The 20,818-nt window shown below is 51.5% G+C and overlaps 1 protein-coding gene across 2 annotated transcripts in view; it reads left to right on the forward strand.

Moving 5' to 3' along the window:
- Positions 1-612: 612 nt before the first annotated feature.
- The window catches only part of IGF2BP1 (insulin like growth factor 2 mRNA binding protein 1), a 41,045-nt gene continuing 20,839 nt past the window's right edge, over positions 613-20,818 (forward strand). For both annotated transcript variants that reach the window (XM_047845812.1, XM_047845813.1), the window contains exons 1-2: positions 613-897; positions 2,179-2,239. In XM_047845812.1, the coding sequence (XP_047701768.1) occupies positions 723-897; positions 2,179-2,239 (236 nt within the window). In that variant the 5' untranslated portion in view covers positions 613-722. The remainder of the gene's footprint in view (positions 898-2,178; positions 2,240-20,818) is intronic.

Raw genomic sequence — 20,818 nt, forward strand, 5'->3', positions numbered from 1 at the left:
CCTGCACACGAATAAAAAAATAACCGTACATTTTACCCATAAAGAGGTGGGAGATTCAGGGCCCGACCACCCTCCCCCAGCCGGGGCCGGGGTAGGGGGATGGGTGGGGGCGGGGCGCCTCCCTAGGGGCCAGATTCTTGCCAAGGGGGAGGGGGCAAGCCGAGCCTCGGGAACGCGGCCCCCGCCGCCCTGTTTCCCCCCCGGGGGTGAGTTGAGTGCCCCCTCCCCCCGCACCCCAGGCTAGGGATTGGTGGGCAGGGCCGGGCTGAAGGGCCGATGGGCCCAGAGGCGTCGGGGGTCTTCCCGAGCAGGGTGGGTGGGGGCTTTCACCACGTGGCTTCGCCTTTTTTTTTTTTTTTTTTCCGCTCCATTTTTTTTCAAGCCGATTTTATTTAGAGGCGGCGCCAGGGCGGCCGCGGAGAAACGTGACACACCAGCCCGCTCGGAGGGGTTTCGGACAGAAGGGAAGGAGCAGCGCCGAGTCGTCCGCCTCCCAGCGCGCCGCGGGCACTTCTCCCGGGCCTCGCCGAACTCTCCCGCGACCTCTGCGCGCCCTCAGGCCGCCCTCGCCGCCGCGGGCTCCGGACAACTTCAGGGGTGGGGTGCGAAGAAAGTTTGCGGCTGCTGCCGCCGGCCTCCCGCCTCTCGGCCTAGGAGGCTCGCCGCCCGCGCCCGCCCGCTCGGCCTTGCCAGGGACCGCGTCCCGCCCCGAGACCGCCACCATGAACAAGCTGTACATCGGCAACCTCAACGAGAGCGTGACCCCCGCGGACTTGGAGAAAGTGTTTGCGGAGCACAAGATCTCCTACAGCGGCCAGTTCTTGGTCAAGTCCGGCTATGCCTTCGTGGACTGCCCCGACGAGCACTGGGCGATGAAGGCCATCGAAACTTTCTCCGGTAAGAGTGCGCCCACCTCCCCGGAAAAACCACAACGAAATCCCCGAACAACGGAGACCTGCCCCTCTTCTCTCCTGGCCCGCCAACTCCTCTGTCCCTCCGGCCTGCGGGGCTTGGCCTGGGCACCCACCCTCCGCCCACCTCCTTCGACGCCCCCTGCATCCCCCCGACTCGCCCCTCGCGCGGAAATATCCTGGACCTCCCCACCCCTTCCTCCCAGCCCCAGAGCAGAAGCTGGAGGCTTTAGTAAGGCCGCCCCTGCCCCCCACCGACGGGGCGGGGGGCCCCATTGGCTGTGGCTGTGTGTGTGTGTGTGTGTGTGTGTGTGTGTTTGGGGGGGGGGTCCCCACTCTGGCGGCCCCGGTCCGGGCATTATTTTCACGTCCGCCCCTCCCTATCCGAGGCTGGCCGCCCCCCGCCCCACCCCACCCCACCCCACCCCCCTCGGCCCCCTGTGCGAACACCCCCTGCTCCCGTTCCTCCGCCCTAGGCCTTTCCAGGCGGGGAAGGGGTCCCCGCTCCGTCTCCGATCTCCCGGGAGCCCGGTGGGGACTGCAGCCTTCGGGCAGGACCTGAGACGAGGGGGTCCCGCCTCCCGCCCAGGGCCTGGGCTTGAGCCATTTTGATTTGAAAGTGGGGCGTGAGCGGGGTGGCGCGGCGGCGGCGGCGCCGGGTCGCCATGCTGCTTCCCGAGACGCCCAGGCTGGGCCGAGAGGCGCGCGTCGCGGTCGCCGGGGACCCTCCCCGCGGGGCCCCGCACCGCTCCCCCAGGGCCTCTGCCCACCACCGGCCCCGACAGGTGAGCGCCCCGCCGCCCGGAGCCCCTCTCCGCGGCAGGACGGGAAACTAAAGTTTCATTCTGCACCCCTCCCCCGCCACACACTTTGGGAGCATCGGGGGGCCCTTTCTCTCCCGGCCCCTGCTCCCCACATCTGGGAGTGGAGCAGGCAGCCCGCCCACACGAACGCCCTCGTCGCCCCTTTCCCGGCTCCGGCTCCGGCTCCCAGAGCGAGCCACTGCCCAGCCGGCCTCGGTGGGAGAACAGAACGAAACGAAAATTAACAAAACACAATAACGAATTTATAGATTCCACCATTCCCAGAGCGGCCGTTTCGCGTCCCGGCCGCGGAACCCACTGCCTGGATTCCTAGGCAGATCTCAAATCCCAGGAACTCCTTCCTGAGTGCCCCTCTTTCTCCGTCCCTTTCCCACCCCACACTCCTGTTCCAGCTCTTATATGGTCTTTTTTTTTTTTTTTTTTTTTTTTTTTTAAATCTTTAGGGAAAGTCGAATTGCAAGGAAAACGCCTAGAGATCGAACACTCGGTCCCCAAAAAACAAAGGTAGGAAAGGGCTCTTTGAGAAGGGAGGCAACCTGGGGGCGCTTAGAGGCTGTGTTAAGGGGTCCATAGTGTCTCCAGTGGAAGAAACCCATTACTGGCCTTCCCACCCCCAACTCCGGATGTTGGGGGCAGGGAGGGAAGATTGGCTAAGATCTTGTAATGGGTGGTTTACAGCTTGTAAAAAATAAGCCGGGTTTGGGGTGGGCTGGGAGAGATGGTATTTGGAGAAGTTAAAGGGAAAAAAATCAAGAGGGGAGAAGCCTTGTGGAGTTTATTCAAGGTGTATGGGGCCATTTTTATGGGGAAGCTAAAAATCTTTGAAGAGTTGGATCTCCTGGGCATTGCTGCAACTTCTAGCAGGCCTCATTTTCTCTTTTTTCTCCACCCATCCCTTAGCATAATTCTTAAGTGGATTGGGGGGGGGGGGTTCCCCTTCAGTTCCCTAGGGGAAGTGGATTTGGAGTTCCTGTCCCCAAAAGAATTGCTTGTGCTTTATATGTATTTCTGCAACAGGCAAGGACCTTTTTTTTCTCAGACCCCTACTCTTAGTCCCTCACATCACACATCCTCCCCTCCCAACTGGATTTTGCAAAGAATATGCTTTGGCTGTGTGCTATCCTTTCTGAGCCCCCCCCCCCCCCCTTCAGTCCATTGTTACAAGGGGACCATCTGGGGTGAGAGCTTTGTGTTCAGGCTGTGAGCTGGGGCTCTTTGGAGGGTCTAGAACTCCCTGGATGAATAGTGGAGAGAGAGAGAGAGAGAAGGAGTGTGTGTGTGTGTGTGTGTGTGTGTGTGTGTGTCTGTGTCCCAGTACCTTTCTGTTCTCACTGAAGCAAAAAGTGGGGTACCTCTGTCATGTTCCCCCCAAATCTGATTCATGGAGGGGGGGGTTCCCGATCTTTTCATTGAACTCTGGCTGGGAAATTATAAGAACAGAGTCGGCTCTCTCAAATCTGACTTTAAACATGTTGACAGTGCAGTTTTCCCTCCTGTGGCCGCTCCCAGGAAATTTTTGAGCCCTGTGTTACCCTCTCCCCTCCCTAGGTGTGTTCTCCCCCTCATTTCGCTGGAAACTTGCTGCATTGAGAATGATCCCTGGCCTTTTTCCTGGCTGGGAAGGTGTAGGTGGGTGGCTTTGGGTTTTTGTTGTTTTGTTTTGTTTTGTTTTTGAGCCTGTGAAGTTTAACTGCAAAGTTTAAGTCAGATAAAAATCTGTTCCGCGGTTTTCACTTTGAGATATTTTAAGTAACTTGGAGCTATTGTATCTATAGATGATCAATATGGCTTGTAACTATGTTTATAGAGTCTGTGATTTAACCTCACAGTGCTTCCAATACTCTTATTGGAAAGGCAATTAGAGTTAGGAGTAAAGAGGCAATAAAATCGGAAGGATGGGGGGCAAAAAAAAAAAAGGCTTATTTATTATTTTGAAACATTTCCTGGAGATGGGAACGGAGAGAGGCATACTGACACCAGTAGATTTATTGAGAAGATTGTGGCTAATTGAACTGAAAGCTGAGTGTTTGAAACATGTTGAGAGAGATGCAGAATAACTGGAATTCTGAAATACGTAGGATTTTTTTTTCCCTTTGGCACTTCAGGATGGTTTAAATTGTAAAGAGAATGCATCGAAGGCAAGAGAAATAGCAAAACGTGATGAAATGGGACCCAAAACATTTATACTTTAATTTCCATGGTGCTCTGTATTTATGGATCTTACCCCCTAAGCCATCTGTTTGCTTTCAAGCCATTTTTAGGCTCCTTCTTGTTCCCTCCAAAATGCATTACTTAGGGCCCTTTTGAGTTGGGAAGGGGTGGGGTTTGTGAGAAGAGTGGGTACAAAATCTTCCTTTCCCCATCCATATTAAATTCCATCTTTTGTGTGTTCTTCCCTTCCCCGAAATAATTTTTTGAGCTCAAACACTGAGTCAGTTGTGTGTGTGTGTGTGTGTGTGTGTGTGTGTGTGTGTGTGTGTTTGCGGGGTGGTGAGAAGGCCCTTCATTTTTCTAAAATGAATCAATTTTTGAAGTTTTAGGATTTAAAAAAAGAGTTTGTTTGCATGAAGTCCGTTTGCTCTATCATTTTGAGTTCTTTGAAGGAAGCATTTTGTGGTATGTGTTTTTAGTTAGTCTGTCTGAAAACCAGTTCTTCAGTTGGTCTGGGACTGGCCTTTTCAATCCCATGGATGTATAAAACAGGAACTAGTGAATTAACTATAACTAATATTTGAAGCAAGATGAACAACTGTGCATGTGTATTTTGTGTATATGTGTTTCTTTTCACTGTTTAAAGAAATAGAAGTAACTATTTTGGGTGCACTCAGTTCCAAATGAGATATGACTTGACACATTTCTGAGAGATTCAAGAAAGTCTAAATCCTGTGTGTTCCTGTTTTTTGTTTGTTTGCTTGGTTTTTTTTTGGGGGGGGGGATCAGACAAATGATAGAAGGTTACAGCAGTTACCTTAGCATCCCTGACTCTGAAGTATGCATCTATTTTGTTCTAAGTTTGTATCTATTTGAATATAATTTGTACCTTTTTAAGAACCCAAGAGACGGAGCACTATGTGTTTAAACTGAAAACATGTTTCATTTTAATTTTGAATCGGGTGACATTCGATTTCTTCCACCTTTCCAAACCCCTTCTTAGACAGTGTTGGAATTCTGGCTACCAGGTTTGGCTTTTTGCTGAGAATTTGTGTATATTCACTGTCAAATATTAGGACAGCGGAGAAAAGCCAAGAGCATTTTTAAAACAGTTGTGGAAAGGGTTCATATATGTGTTTTATTTTGAGAGACATAAGAGTCCTTAAGGTAAGGGGGGGGGTCCCATTTTAGACCTGTTTACCTTGGGAAATGACTTGCTTTTTTAAGGGAATTAAACTTTTATTTCATTTGCCACTGTGTGTGCCTTTTTCTGGAGGAATGTGACGTAAAGACAGCATACCTACTGTCAACTGCTGTCATAAAAATAAAAGGTGTTGGCTGTTAAAAGGAAAATGCAAGAGGGGCACTGCCTTTCTGCATGAAATGTGTTCAACTTAAAAGATTGATTTTCCTAGGCAGGTTAATGGTGGTTCTTTTCTCTAAGCTGACTTAACATGAGGTGGGCTAACCCCTTTCCCCTTAATTTTCCAACTCTTACTAAAAAAAACGCCCAAACAGAAATTGGGTGTCAGAGCCACGGAAGCGTGGGAACCCTCCAAAAGGGCTTCCACTTTATTCCGATTTTACAGTTGAATTTCCCAAAGTTAGCAGCTTTGGAAATCCGTGCGAAGGGGATGTCCTGTAAGTGGCAAAAATATTATTTTTAATTTTAAGTGATTTGCTCTGAAGTCCTTGGATCACTACATGTTTTCAAAACAAGCAAAAAGATTTTGCCTTCAGAAATGGATTTGTCTTTAATAAACATTGTTCTCAGGGGCTGAAAATGAATTATAAGGGGTTTAAGAAGCAAGGGAATGTCTTTAAAAAAAAACAACAAAGGAGTAAAAAATACAGGAGTGGGAGGATTTTCAGGCACTTTTACTTTAGTGGTTGCAGTTGAAAGATACATCTGACCTGTATTAAACCAGTAAGTTTCACACTTTTAGTAAAAGGTTTTCTTGTGAGTATGTGGTTAGGGCTTTTTGTTTTTGTTTTTGTTTTTGTTTTGGCCTTGATATAAATTTAAAAATGGTTGATTCTTAAATTTTTCTGCACTCTTTGGAGAGGGAAGGTGGAAATCCATTCATTCTCACTTAATTTCCACCTAGCATGTAAACCTTACAAATTCGTGAGTTCTGTTTTCTTCGCGGCCAGAGAAAACCCTTCACTTGTTGCCATTTAGGGCACAGCATTTCAAGATCCTTTCCTAAGGACAGTGGTGTTTGACTGTCCATTGGAAGAGTTGTGGGTTGCTAGAATCTTTTCTTTTCTGACCCAAAGTCAAAAGATGAAATTTTGGGGCGCCTGGGTGGCGCAGTCGGTTAAGCGTCCGACTTCAGCCAGGTCGTGATCTCGCGGTCCGTGAGTTCGAGCCCCGCGTCAGGCTCTGGGCTGATGGCTCAGAGCCTGGAGCCTGTTGCCGATTCTGTGTCTCCCTCTCTCTCTGCCCCTCGCCCGTTCATGCTCTGTCTCTCTCTGTCCCAAAAATAAATAAACGTTGAAAAAAAAATTTAAAAAAAAAAAAAAGATGAAATTTTACTTCAGTGCTTTCCCCGATGGAGAACTTTGGAGGAAAGGAGGGGAAGAGTTGTAATTCCCATCGCTAATTTATTCCAAGTATAGTCAACTCTTCCAAATGTACAATTTTAATGGCATAGCTTTTGGTGGAAAAAGAGCAAAACATTCTTGTAATTATGTTTCAGAGATGAAATACATGACATTAGCAGTTGGAAAAATCTTGATTCAAAGGTTCTGAGCTTCTAATCTTTTCACATTACCTTAATATACATCATTTGAATCTATGTCATGTGTTTGGGTAGTTTTAAGGCTTATTTTTTAAGAGTTTATTCTACACTTTAATGTGTAGCAGCCAGCTGACAAAGATTACCACTGAGATAGGCTAGGGAGGATACAATTATAAAATATTTTTAACAGTTTCAGATCTGGTTTAGTTGAGTAAAAAGGGGGGGTGGGGAGACCAGCAAATGCTGTGTGAGATTTGGGTGGGGGGGGGTTTGCTGACAGACCTTATACGGGTTCTATCTCTTGGGTGGCAATGTTGTCATTAGAATGAAAGTGTGAACCAGAGGCGTTTGAAGAACAGACATTTTGCCAGCTGTTAGGATTTGAATCCAGTCTCGTTCTCTGTCCACCCCCTATAAAGATTCCTAAAACGTGGCCGATGCCTTCCAGAAAGTGCAGCTTAGAATTTGGGGTGGGAGTGTTGAGGGAGAGGGGAGAGGAGGGGAAGGGGGGAAAAAAAAAAAAAAAAGGCAGCAGCAGGGGAGACTGGAGAAATCAGACGAGTTAGTCCCGGGTTGGAAATTCCAGACGGGGGAAAAAAAAGAGAAAGAGAGATGGGGGTTGGGGTGGAGTCCCCGCTTCCCTTTTTAAAGAGAGGCGGCCGGAGGCGCACAGCGCCCCACGGGACAGAGGGGGTCGCAGGCGGGCGCTTTCGAAGACGGGTGGGAGATCGGGGCGAAGGGCAAGGCGCTTTCTGCCGGCGGGGTTGCCCGCCTGCCCTTCCCCTTTTTGCAAAAAAGCCGAGAAAGTCGCGGCGGCGCCGGCTGCGCTTCCTGGAGGGCCCGCGCCGGCCCCGCTGCCCCACGCCTTCCCCGCCCGCAATCTCCGCCCGCTCCGTTCCTGGGGGGGGGGGGGGGGGAGGGGGGCCGCCGGCGCGCCCGCAGGCCCGGGGATTGGGGGGGGGGGTGTTCCCAGGAGGGCTTCCCTGCCCGAGACCCCCGGCCGCGGCGCGCGGCCAGACAGCCTCGCCTTGGACCTGAGAGCCCCCGGATCCCCAGCGTCGCCCACGTGGAGCGGTCCCTGGCTCTGGGCGCAGCCCTTTCCAGCGCCCGGGCTGTCCCTAGACCTTTCCACTCCAAGGCAGAAGCAAAAGGCCAAGGAGGAGCCAAGAGGGCTGGGGAGGGAGGGTGGGGAAGCAGAAAAGGGCGAGAGAGGTGGAGAGAAAATGGAGGTGCATGTGGTTGTTGTGGCCCTCTCCCAGCAGCTGAGGCCCCTTGGCAATGGGGCGTAAGACTGGAAGAGTCAACAGGGTCCAGGAATCTTTAGAAAATGGACTGGCTCCACGTTCCAAAGGCTGTGGGAAACAACCACAAAAGGGAGTAATGGTAGTCACCCGGGCTTCTAGGACGGGTTTTGTTCCCGGGGGTAAAAGGTGGACGACAGGTCCTCCAGTGGGCCACTGACTGGCCCTTGAAGAGTTTTCTCAGGGTCTCAGCCCGGGGTTTGACTTCCTGTGAACGTAAAATTTGCAGGCCATTTCCACCTGTGCGGGGCACATTTCCTCTCCTCGCCCACACCTTTTAAACCGCCTGTCAAAACAAAAGCAAGGAAAGGTCTCAGAAAACATGCACTGGAGAGAGTGCAGCCTTTTTTGGTTAACTGATAAAAAGTTTGATTTGGCTAGGAAGACATCTTTCGGGGGAGCGTCTGTGCTAACATACCCTTGGAAGGAAGGCACGGCCAGCAGGAAGATACTCAGTCTCCAGTTGGCTAACTCCATTCCGATAGAAAAACTTGGATGTCCCCTCAGGTTTTGTTCAAAGGGGCCTACGTGCTTTTTTAGTGAGTGGGAGGGGTCATCCTGATACTGAACAAGCAGAGCCAGCTTTGTAAGGCCTTATGTTCGCAGCTAGTAGGTTTGCAATAAATAGTCAAGGGATGAAAGGCACAGCAGGTTCAAACAAGTTTTCATCCTAAAGACAGGTCACCGAAATCAAACGTATGTTGATTACGGGTAAATCACAGGAGAAAAGTGGGTCTGCAGCTCATCATTGTGATACAGTCGGAGAAAACCTGATTGCAAGACACTGGAGTGTAACTGTACGGAACAGACAGGGCCAGAAATGGAGTCGCATCGCAGAAGGCCAGTCCTCCAGGGTCCGGAGTCCTGTCGCAGAAGTCCAGTCTCCCAGTTGTATGGCAGAGAGCATAGAGCATGGCGAGCCATCAGTAAACTGCTTTTGAGTGAAAGAGCAAACAGCTAGATGATGAGAAGAATTTTGGACTGGTATGTCCAGATATTTTCAAAGCCCCTAAGGACAAGTCTGCTTATTAGACAAGTGGCATTTAGGTGGCTCGAGGCAGCTGAGGGACCTGTCAGGATGGATGGGTGTGAATTTCGCTCCTAGCGTAGGGGAAGGGAATGGAGAACTGTCTCTTTGAGAGGAGACAGGAGGGGACCTGTTTCCCACACCATGTCTGTTCCCTGGATTCTCGTCCGCCCTCTCAGTATTTCTGTAGAAGAGGGTTAAGGAAAACTTCAGTTTTTTTATTCCTATAGCGTTAGTTTCAGTTGAAAAGCTAGTCCTTCATCCAGATGTTTTGGCCACTCGCAATGGAAAATGTTAAGTCTGCGTGAAATTTGATTGGATAGTTTCGTTGATTGGATGTAGTTAGACTCTTTCAGAGGAGAAATCAGAATTCAGGGAAAAATTGTTTTGTGTAAAGGTTGTTTGTGGGGTCTGAGTTCTTTGGCAACAGGAACCTGGTGGACAGGAATCACCGTGAACTCCTGAGGCTCAAGGAGAGAGGAAGCTCTATTAGGTCAGGGTCTCGTGACCTACCCTGGGTCCCTCCCTCCACCCTCTATTGGACTGTGGAGGAAAGGTCTCCCAGGAGAGCCCGGTGTTTAAAAAACAAGAGCTTTGGAGTCAGGCGATGACTATGAAACCGCAGAAGTTAATCTTCTTCAGCCTCAGTTTCTGTAACTGTAAACCGGTGTTACTACACATTAACTATTATTATTGCTGTTATTTGTTTTAGATAGGGACCTCTCTGCCTTCTGTCTCTGGACTGGCAGCTTGGGGCATAGGTGCTTATGTGAACGTGGCCTGTAGTTTACATGGGACAACGAGGGGTAGGCATGTGGCAGGGGCTTTGTGTGTAGGGAGCTCTGATAACCTGCATGTTGAAAGGAAAAGCCCCCTTTTGGGAGAGGGAGCTGAGGCTTACCAGGGCAATCCCCCCAGACCCCCTGGGATGTGGACCCCGCTGCCAAGTCTCTTACCCATCCCGTCAGACAAAAGGCTCGAAGAGAAGGTGCGAGCATGGTGGAGATTGCTGCTACTGGTTATTCCTTAGGGGAGGGGGCCGCAGATTCTATTGTTGTTGATGCCATGAGCCCGGGCCAGGTGAAATTTCACACTTGAGGGCTACCGTCAAAGGGGCATGTGGTGTAGGGATACTGGTGAGTGAGGAGCCACCTTCGTGCTGCCGATGAGGTAAGTGTTACAAGAATTCAGGATGGGAAGGGGACAGTGGGAGTCCTTGAGCGTCTGAGGAAGGAAGAAATGAGAGCAGCTTCCCCCATCTGGTGGGAGATGGGCGTGTTTTGCCTCAACGCTCCTCTCTCTCTCTCTCTCTCTCTCTCTCTCTCTCTCTCTGTAAGCTAACAAAACAGCCTTTCGGGAGTTGGGGATCCCTGGATGCCCGGGAAGTGACTGCATACACTGTTCCCCGTCCTGGGCCCTTGTAGACGGCAAAGCTCCAATGGCTCGCTTTCCCTGGCCCCCTGGACTGGAAAGGGAGCACTCCCCCCCCCCCAACATCCACTTCCTCTCTCTGGTGCTCCCTGTTCAAAGGGTGCACAAACACGCGCTCGCGCAGACCTATTGCCCCTTTCGAAATCGCAGTGTAGGGACTGAGGATTGAACCTTCTCTTAGCGGGCTGGGGAGAGGAAGGGCTTCCAATCCGGATGTGGGTTTTGGCCATTTAACAGGCTTGTGACTTTAATCAGTTACCATAAAGGGTTTTTACAATTAGTTGACGTGGAATGATATGTGTTGCCTCTTTACTGGAGTGGCGTCTGGGATTGCTTGGGGCTCCTCAGCTTCCCAGGAGGTGCTCTGAAGATGAAGAGGAGAAAATGAGGGGAGACAGGAACTGGGCTGGGGGCTGTCGGGTGGAGTAAACTTGTTGAGGATGTGTGTTCAGAGCTAGAAATATTTACTCTACTTCCTCCTCCAGGTCTCTAAGTTGCTTGGGAGAAGTCCGTCTGTAATAGAGCATTTGCTTTGGCAGGATTTGGAGACAGAACCCTAAATTAAAGAGTAAAGATGATCCTCTGCAGACCAGGCTGTTGGTGGCTGCAGCCAGTATGTTCTGAGCAAGGACTAGACAGAGGATGTTGGCTTGGGAAGGAAGGCAGCAGGGTTCAGAAGAGTATTTTCTTTGAGTTCTTTGGTGGAGCGTCCCCCACACCAGCAACTTTTTACCGAACGTAAAAGAAGGGAAAAAATCTAGCTAGCTGACTAGCTTTTTTATCGAGAGGGTTTTCCTGAATATGGTCATTACCATTTTGAACCAAAGCGGCTGCCGCCGCTGCTGGCTTATTTATTTATTTTTTATTTTTTTTTTAATGTTTTTACTTATTTCTGAGACAGAGAGAGACAGAGCATGAGCAGGGGAGGGGCAGAGAGAGGGAGAGGGAGACACAGAATCCGAAGCAGGCTCCAGGCTCAGCTGTCAGCACAGAGCCCGACGCGGGGCTCGAACTCACGGACTGTGAGATCATGACCTGAGCTCAACCGACTCAGCCACCCAGGTGCCCCGCTGCTGGCTTTTTAGAACAGGGTAGAGTGAGACCTGTCCAGAGTAAGCTGGGGGCAGGCAGGCAGTGGAATAAAATGATCTTCCCAAACATCCTAGGTCTTCATGAGATAATCTTTCACTTTCCTACCCTTGTCCCTCGCCGGGCTATCTTGAATGAGTAGTTTGCTGAATTGAAACTTTTTTCTTAAAAAAAATTTTTTTTAATGTTGATTAATTCTTGAGACAGAGACAGAGCGTGAACAGGGGAGGGGGAGAGAGAGAGAGAGAGGGAGACACAGAATCCGAAACAGGCTCCAGGCTCAGCTGTCGGCACAGAGCCCGACGCGGGGCTCAAACCCACGAACTGTGAGATCATGACCTGAGCCGAAGTCAGACGCTTAATTGACTGAGCCGCCCAGGCGACACGCTAAATTTAAACTTCTAACTGGAGGAAGAGCCATGCCTGTCTAGGCCCAGGCTCCTTCGGTCTCTTCAGAACATCCCATGGTCAGCAACTTTAGCCTGGGCGTGTGTGTGGGGGTGCTCTGGCATTCTGGCATTAGCCGTTTTCTGCAGGGGGATGGAGAGATTTTAAAGATACGTGGTTACAACCAAATGCGGCGTAAGAAAATCTTTAACAAGATGGTACGGACTGGTGGGATAGCTTGCTTGCATTTTGCGGTGAAGTTGGGTCCCTCTGAAATATTTGTAATTTAAAATTTCAGTTTTTTACGTTAAAAAAGAATTTTAGATATTTTAATTTGGCTTTTTATTTTTAACCTTCTATTTACTTAATTCTAAGTGGGCTCTAGGCCCACAGTGGGGCTTGAACTCATGACCTGGAGATCAAGAGTCCCATGGTCCACTGACTGAGCCAGCCAGGTGCCTCTTAGATAATTATTTTAAAATAATTTAAGTCAGGGGCACCTGGGTGGCTCGGTCGGTTAAGCGTCCGACTTCGGCTCAGGTCATGATCTCACGGTCCGTGAGTTCGAGCCCCACGTCGGGCTCTGTGCTGACCGCTCAGAACCCGCAGCCTGTTTCAGATTCTGTGTGTCCCTCTTTCTCCGCCCCTCCCCTGTTCATGCTCTGTCTCTCTCTGTCTCAAAAATAAATGTTAAAAAAAAAAATAAAATAATTTGTCAATTAAATATTTTTAAAGAATAATTTTATGTGGTGAAGCATACGTAACATGAAATTTAGCATCGTAAGCATCATTTAAAAAAAAATTTTTTTTTTTTAACGTTTATTTCTTCTTGAGAGAGCATGAGCAGGGAAGGGGCAGAGAAAGAGGGAGACACAGATTCTGAAGCAGGCTCCAGGCTGTGAGCTGTCGGCACAGAGCCCGATGTGGGACTCGAACCCATGAACAACGAGATGGTGACTTGAGCTGAAGTCAGATGCTTAACCAACTGAGCCACCAAGGCACTCGAGCATCGTAACCATTTTTAAGTGTGCAGTTCAGTGCCGTTAAGAACATTCGCAGTGCTGTGCAGCCATCGTCTCCACAACTCTTTTCATCTTGCAGGACTGAAACTGTACCCAGTAAACAGAACCCCCCCCCCCCCGCCCCTCTCTGGGGGATTTCAACTGTTGCCAGTTTTGCTTTTTCCTACATGGTGGTCACCTCTTCATCCTATATAAAACGGGAGTCTTTGCCCTGCTTCCCCCCCCCCCCGCCCCCCGCACTGCATTAAATACTAATTATTGGGTTTTTATTTAGCACTATTGGGTCTTTTTCAGGGTGGGGGAGAGAAACGAGGGTTGAGAGGGTGCTGCACAAAAGAGGTACAGGATGAAATCTCTGCCCTCCAGCATTTTCACTTCAGATCCAGGAAAAAAAGCTGTGGGACAGCAGAGGCCAAGAGACTACGTATTAAAATGGGAGGTACACAACCTCAGGGACTAAAATAGAGGAGGGAGGCTTTGAGTGAGCTAAGCTGTGTTTTGGAGGATAGGCAGACAAAATAGGAGCGGATTAAGGAGAGCATTATGGATCGACAGGGAGATGTTGATGGGAAGACAGTTCATCTAGGAGAGAGGGGTAGGTAGCATTGTAGTGAGGAGGCCTCAGGCAGGGTAGGGCACATATCCCTGTTTCTTTCCTTCGCTGAGCATCTTCTTTGCGCCAGAGTTCTGTTCGAGGCGACTCGGGTCAAAAGATGAATTCCTTCGACAATTATAGGGAGCATTTATGGAGTATCTGTTCACATTTAACCGACGGTCGCTTCGCTGAATTCTCATAAGAGCCCTGTGCAGGTATCTTCACTCTCCAGAAGGAAGCTGAAGCTCTGAGTGGTTCAAGTAACTTAGCCGGTCAATACCCAGTCAGTACCTTGAATAGGGAGTAGCACTGGGATTCACACCCAAGCCTTTCTGCCTCTAAGGCTGAGCTTTCTAAGAAGGTGGGAACAGGTGATCTTTTAACCGTCCAAAGGAATTTATTTATTTATTAATAGAATTTTTTTAATGTTTCTTTTTGAGAGAGAGAGAGAGAGAGAGAGCGCGCGCGAGAGCGAGCGCGCGCCTGGGTGGGGGAGGGCCAGAAAGGGAGGGAGACACAATCCGAAGCAGGCTCCAGGCTCTGGGCTCTCGGCACAGAGGCCGACTCAGGCCCAAACCCACGGATCCGTGAGATCATGACCTGAGCCGAGGTTGGATGCTGAACCGACTGAGCCACCCAGGCACCCTAGCGCTTCAAAGAAATTGAATCTTCAGGCGCCTGGGTAGCTCGGTGGGTGGTGTCCGACCCTTGATTTAGGCTCAGGTCATGATCCTGGGGTTGTGGGATCAAGCCCTGTGTCAGGCTCTGTGCTGTATAGAGCCCAGACAGCCTGCGAGCCTGCTTGGGATTCTCTCTCTCCCTCTCTTTCTGCCCCTCCCCCTAATAAATAAATAAATAAATAAATAAATAAATAAATATTAAAAGAAATTGAATCTTACTTTGAGCTTTTTTGGGGGGGGGGAGAGCATAAGGTTAGCAAATGAAGACATGCCCAACGTTAATGCCTCCGTGAAATCCCATGAAATAAGCTGTGTCGGTATTTTGAGTTACAATTTTGAGTTACAAGGGCCTCCGTCGTGTGGCGTTCTGGTAGGCACCAGCCCAGGAGCCGGTGGCCTGTCCCTCCCCCACCTTTGTTTGGGTTCAACTGGGAGAAAATAGGAGGCTGGGGGGAAGGGCAGGGATTGAGACGCTTCTCCCACCCACCCCCCTCCTCCTAGCAGGAAGGGACAAAGAGTTGACCTTTGTGACAAGCCTACAGAACCATAATTCATAGCTTACGTATGTTTTGAGGCAAGAACCCAGGTACCTGCCCTTGGCTGACAAGCAGGAGGCAGGCTTCACGTACAGCGACACTCGCTGGCTAGCGTCACCTTGAGTTAGTCACCTAACCTCTCTGGGCCTGTTTTTGAGCTGCAGAATGGAAATAAAACAGTCTTCTGTGGTGGCTCAGAGGCTCAAGTCAACCTCTTGTCGCTGTTCTGGGTTCCTAGGAGGTGCGAGTGTAAAGGACTTTGTAAACTCTCAAGTACCGTGCAAATGTGAGTTATTAATAAGATTATCATGAATTGATGACACCCCAAGAGGGCAGACAAAGGAGGTCCTTCTCACCCCCAGACGAATGCCCTACGCTGCATGGGGGGTATGACTCTTCGATTGTAACTTTTCAGAGGAGGCTCCTGGGACGCCCCGGGAAGAGGGTCTTTTATTCTCCAGGCCCGGAAGGCCCCTCCGTTCCGTGCCCCCAGCCCAGCCCAGCCCAGCCCAGCCCACTCCCGGGCCTCAGTTCCTGCCTTCTCGGTGGGAGGCCTCCCTGGCCTGGTCCTGCCTCCTCCCGCAGCCCGGCCGAGGTCTCTAAGGAATGCCGCCTCCCGGGCCATTTTCTCCCCTCCAGCTTCTGCGGCCCCACTTCCAGCCCTCTCCCGGCCCCCTACCCCCAACCGGTTCCCACTTAAATGCTTGCAGGCCTGTTTGCAGGCGGGAAGCCCCCTCCCCCACAGGACCACCTCAGTCACAGCCCTGACCACAGGGAGGTCGGGTCTGGATTTACTAAAGGACCCCGGAGGGGGAGCCTGCCCCTCGCTGGCTGCCTGGCTCGCTCATGGGGTCGGGTTTCGGCCGGTGGCTCTGGAGAGAGAGACAAAGGGCAAAGTCCCGTCCCCACCCCCACCCGGCAGCCCGGGGGCGCTTGTCCCCTCCCCCTCTGGGCCCCGCCGGGGAGGCGAGGCCCCCACCCCACCCCACCCCCTACCCTGGGCCGGGCGGGACCCGCTCCCAGCGAGTCGGGGTACCGAGGGGGTTCTAGCGGCAGAACATTCTAGACTGCCGAGCCTGCGACGGGGGCGGCGGGGGGGGGGGGGGTTGGGAAGGGGGGGACCGGGGGCATCGTCTGCCCCCTCCTTGAGCTCTGCCGACAGGGCCCACCCAGTGGCTGGGGTGGGAGGCCGCGCGCTCAGCTTTCCCTGGGCGAGGTGAGGGGCTGGGGGAAGGGGCCGCCCGCGTGGGGCGCAGGCCCGGCGACGCCAGCGCGGCCGCTCAGCTGCTCGGGCCTTCTCAATTGCCCGTTCATGAGGGCTCCCCTCCTCCCCCCCAGCTGCTGCCAGCCCTCCCCCACCCTCAGCTGCTGCCGCCCTTCCCAGGCACCTCTTTCTCCTCCTTTGCCCTGCCTGCCCCCGCTTTCCGCGGCCCTCCTCGGCCCTCCTCGCCGGAAGGCCCCGCTCGCCACCCTGGGGCTCCTGGCAGGCCTGCGACCTTCCTTGCCTGCTGCACCATCTTGGGACGCGCCGGTGCAACCCCACCCCGGCCGCGGTCCTTCTGCCCTGGGCTGGGGAAGGGTAGAGAGGCAGGATGGGTGTCCGTGTCCGAGGAGAGTTGTTCCGATGAACTACTCACCCCACGAGGAAGAAACAAACACCAGCTTCCTGAAGTTTGCGACTACCAACAACAGGTCTTGGCCGGCAGCCGGAGGGGAGACAGGAGTGAATCCCTTGAGGTGGTTACCCTCCTGCAGGAGGGACACAGCCAGCGCCCCTTGCCACTGACAGGATGATCAATGTTCATTTGTAAAAATGTGTACTGGGAGGCATTTACATCCTTTCATAGGGAGCACTTGCGATTCCGAGAATTAATGCTAAGTCCCATAGGGTCTTGTCTTCCCTTCCGGGTGGAATGGAGTTGCTGCAGACTGATTTCTCTTGAGGCTGGTCTAGTTTCCTCTTCCTTGCTTCTGAGAGCCCCCCCCCCCCCACCCCCCGCCTTGCAAAATCTTGTCTTGAACTGGGCTCTCCAGGTTTGCCGTTCCCTGCTGAGGAGAGGCTCAGCCTCTCTCCATTCCCAAGGCATGCCCCATGATGCTTTCCACCGAGCCCCAGCTCCGTCCTCAGCCAGGTCTCCTCTGGGTCCCAGAGTGCCAGATCTTCTGGCTCTTAAGCTTTCTGGAGAAATGCTGAGATCCCCCACCGGAGGGTGAGAGTTCAGCCTGCACCCCTTGTGCGGTCAGGGCAGGAAATAGTCTTTCTAGCCCTCCCTCTAAGAGTATATTAGCCTACCCCACTGGTAATATGCTGGAAGATGCTGGAAAGGTCTCACTGCTAGCCTGAAGAAGGTGGTGAACAATGTCCGCAACAGTTCGTTTCTTTTCTTTAAAAAAAAAAAATTTTTTTTTAACATCCATTCATTTTTGAGAGACACCGAGAGACAAAGCGCGAGTTGGGGAGGGGCAGAGAGAGAGAGAGAGAGACAGACACAGAATCCGAAGCAGCTTCCAGGCTCTGAGCTGTCAGCACAGAGCCCGACGCGGGGCTCGAACCCACGAACCATGAGACCGTGACCTGAGCGGAAGTCGGACGCTCCACCGACTGAGCCACCCAGGCGCCCCCGCGACAGTTCATTTGTCATCCCACACCATCGCTACCTCCGCTAGGAAGGCTGCGCTGCTCACCGGGGGTCACCTCGTTATCGTTTGTCCCTGCACAGTAGGTTTATTCCGAAGGCTGCTTCTGCCCACCTCCCCATCCCCAGATTCCCCTTCCTCACACTTACTGGCCTAGATAGAGCTCACGCGGCCCCCCCCCTCCGCTCTAGGAACCACTCAGGTGAAAGACAACAGTTCTAGGCAGAGAGCAAGGTGGAGGGAGGGAGAGGCAGTTGGCCCCGGGCGGACTTGAAATTTGTCTGGAAAGAGCTCCACTGTCTCAGAGCTTCTGTTTTGGCTTCCTCTGGTGCTGCCCAGATGGGCAAGAAAAAAACGTGGGCTGTCTTGTCAAACCATGTATTTCCAAGATGAGTGAATTGAGCAAAGTATTCGTCTTTGAGGTTTGCTTGCTAACACCAGTGAACGCCTCCCCTGCTCCGTGTCTCACCTTTGCTTCCTCGCCTGTCCCTAGACGTACACGAAAATTCGCAAGAATTTTTGGTGACTACCCTCTTACGCTGCTAACGTTTCTCTGACAGTCATCCAGCCGTATTATAGTATAGTTAGCTTTTCTGTGAGTTAAACCCTGTGCCCAAATTAGAGCCGCATGCAGTAAAAGCCAGTTGGCACGCGCTTAGCCATACAGAATATGGGCATTTTTCCTGCTGCTGACATGGGGGCTATACAGGCTTCTGCTGTGTTAACACTTCTTGTCAGAGAGAAAGCAGCAAGGTTTGGTGAGATGAGCACACGCCAGCCTGGAAGGAGAGCTGGGTTCTAGTTCTACCTTACAGCTGCCAAGGCAAGCTTTTCCTTTTTTCTGAGCCCCCGTTTCTCCAACTGTCAAATGGAGGTGACTGGTTGAGGACCCTCTCAGCCTCGAGGGGCTTACTCCTCCTCTCCTGCTCAGTCTATGAATCTGATCTCCTTTAACGGGAACTTCCCAGTGCTGGCTTACGGGCTGTGTGTGTATGTGTGTGTGTGTGTGTGTGCGCGCGCGCGCGCACGCATGCATGCATGTGTGTGTCCTTGGTCCCATAAGAAGCCTAGCGATCCCTCACCCCATCCTTCTTCTCTGCCTCCAGGTAGGCCAGGAGCACGTTAAACATAGTACAGAGCCTTCGAAGGAGAAGGCTGTGTGGTTCATTTCAGAGTCTCTTCTGGAGATTTGCTTTTTCCCTTCTGCTTGTCTCCGGCATTATTAGCACAGGAATCAGCACATGTGGGACAGTACGTGTGTGCTACATACATTTAAAACAACATGTTCACACTGGGGCCCCTGGGTGGCTCAGTCGGTTAGGCGTCCGTCTCTGGGTTTCGGCTCAGGTCATGATCGCAGGGTTTGTGAGTTCGAGCCCCGCATCCGGCTCCGCGCTGACCATGCAGAGCTTGCTTGGGATTCTGTCTCCCTCTCTTGCTCTGCCCCTGCCCTGCTCGCTCGCTCTCTCTCTCTCTCTCAAAATAAACAAACAAACATTAAAAAAAAAAAAAAAAGACCATGTTCACAGGACCACAGATACACCCAGTGGTGTCCCTGCCTTCCCGTACCCCCACCTACACCCTGGCATTCACCTGGGTGGTGCATCTGCTCTGCCTGGTCTTGTACCTTTCAGTAGGTTAATATTTTCCTTTCCAGCCCCTACCCTGCCCATCAGCCCACCCGACAGCCTGCCTGTCTGGCTGCCCTGCCTCTGGATCAGCCTGGCATGGAGCCCTGGGCACGGAGCCAGCTCCTCCTCCCCCCCCCCCAACCCCGCCCCCTTTCTCAGCTACTGCCATGCCTGGAGCGTGCCAGGTCCGCCTCCTTCAGAGGCTTTCCTGGACCATTATTTTCTTCACCTCTCCACCCTACAGGGGTGCGGGGGCAGGGTGGGGAGGAAGGATGGGGTCAGTGGTGATCTTATGGAAAAGGCAGAGGTTGGCACTTCGGGACATCTTTTATGTGTGACTTCCAGCTGGAAGACACTGGGAGGAGAGCCAGCTTCGGGAGGGTGCTTCTACTCCAGCACTAGTCACAGGGGACTCTCTTGTTGAGAGAAGTCCACAGCATCACCCACTTCTGAAGGGATCCAGTGGACAGCCGCCCTCTCCTCTCCAGTTAACCCTGTCTGTTCCCTCCTCCCATCCCCAACAAAATGGGGTCTCCTCCTGGACTGTCTTCTCCATGAGAGCAGAAGGCATGCCTGTCTTCCATCATGTTAGCTCTGCACTGTAGCACCTCTCAGCCTCCTGCAGTAGAAATGCAGTGAGAGCCACATACGTAAGTAAATTTTCTTTTTCTTTCTTTCTTTCTCTCTTTCTTTCCATTTTGCTTAGATTGTTTTTGATTTTTGGAATTTTCTAAGACCCATGTCAGAAAAGAGTGAAAATAGTGAAAAGGATTAATCCTAACATTAATTGAAAAGTTCAAAGTATTGTTATCGTTAACGTTTATTTATTTGTTGAGAGAGAGAATCCCAAGCTGGCTCTGCACTGCCAGCACAGAGCCCGACTCGGGCCTTGATCTTACGAACCATGAGATGATGACCTGAGCTGAAATCAAGAGTTGGGATGCTTAACCGCCTGAACCGCCCGGGTGCCCCTGGAAAATTCAAAGTATTATTCATGCAGCATGCCATCAATGTAATAATGAAGTCTCTATCTTGGGGGGTGGGGTACACAGTGGTAAAGAATCTGATGCATGTTTTTTTACGCTTAGGGCCTGTCCTGATTCAGTTGCTAGTAAGTTTTCATCGGAAACGTTTGATCTGTATTTAGACTTCACAACTTTTACGGAGGAAAAGTTAAAGTTGTATAAACACAGAAGACAAGAAAATTATGATCCCGGTTGCGGTAGCCACATTGCAGTTGTTCCCAAGCCACATGTGACGAGCGGCTACTGTGGTGTAGACAGCACGGGCCCAGTGCTTAGTAGGTGCCAGGAAAATCTATGGAATGAATGACTGCGGCAGCTGGTCTACAGAAACCTTGAGGCAAGTCACGGTAGCGAGTTTCTTGACTGCTTCTTAGGATTGAGCAAGCATGATGCGTCTGCCGGTGTGTAACATCTTTGCTCTTTTCCAACGTGCACGTGATAACTCGAGCCCCATCCCCGGCCAAGCTTATTTTCTAATTGCCTTGGGTTAGTTTCTTCCCAGCTTTTTGAGAAGATACCTGTAGGCTCGAATGAAGACTTGGACGTCATTGGGAAGAGTTAAATGCGTAGATGTGTGGGAGGATGTCTTAATTTGGGATATAACGGATGGATTCCGAAGTTTTCATTAGCTCCTGAAATCTTGAAATTGTGTGCAAACTGTTGGCGTTTTTCTGGCGTAGAGTGTTCTTACCTTTTCTCACACTGCTAATGGAAACCCAAGTCTCAAAAAAGGCAGGGGGGCGTCTTCAGAACCACTTAACCTAAGACCATCAGGGCCCAGAAAATTCCTCTGATTAAGAAAGCCTTTACGGGGCACCTGGGTGGCG

Source organism: Prionailurus viverrinus, unplaced genomic scaffold (assembly GCF_022837055.1).
Source record: "Prionailurus viverrinus isolate Anna unplaced genomic scaffold, UM_Priviv_1.0 scaffold_35, whole genome shotgun sequence".
In the NCBI taxonomy this organism is placed as follows: domain Eukaryota; kingdom Metazoa; phylum Chordata; class Mammalia; order Carnivora; family Felidae; genus Prionailurus; species Prionailurus viverrinus.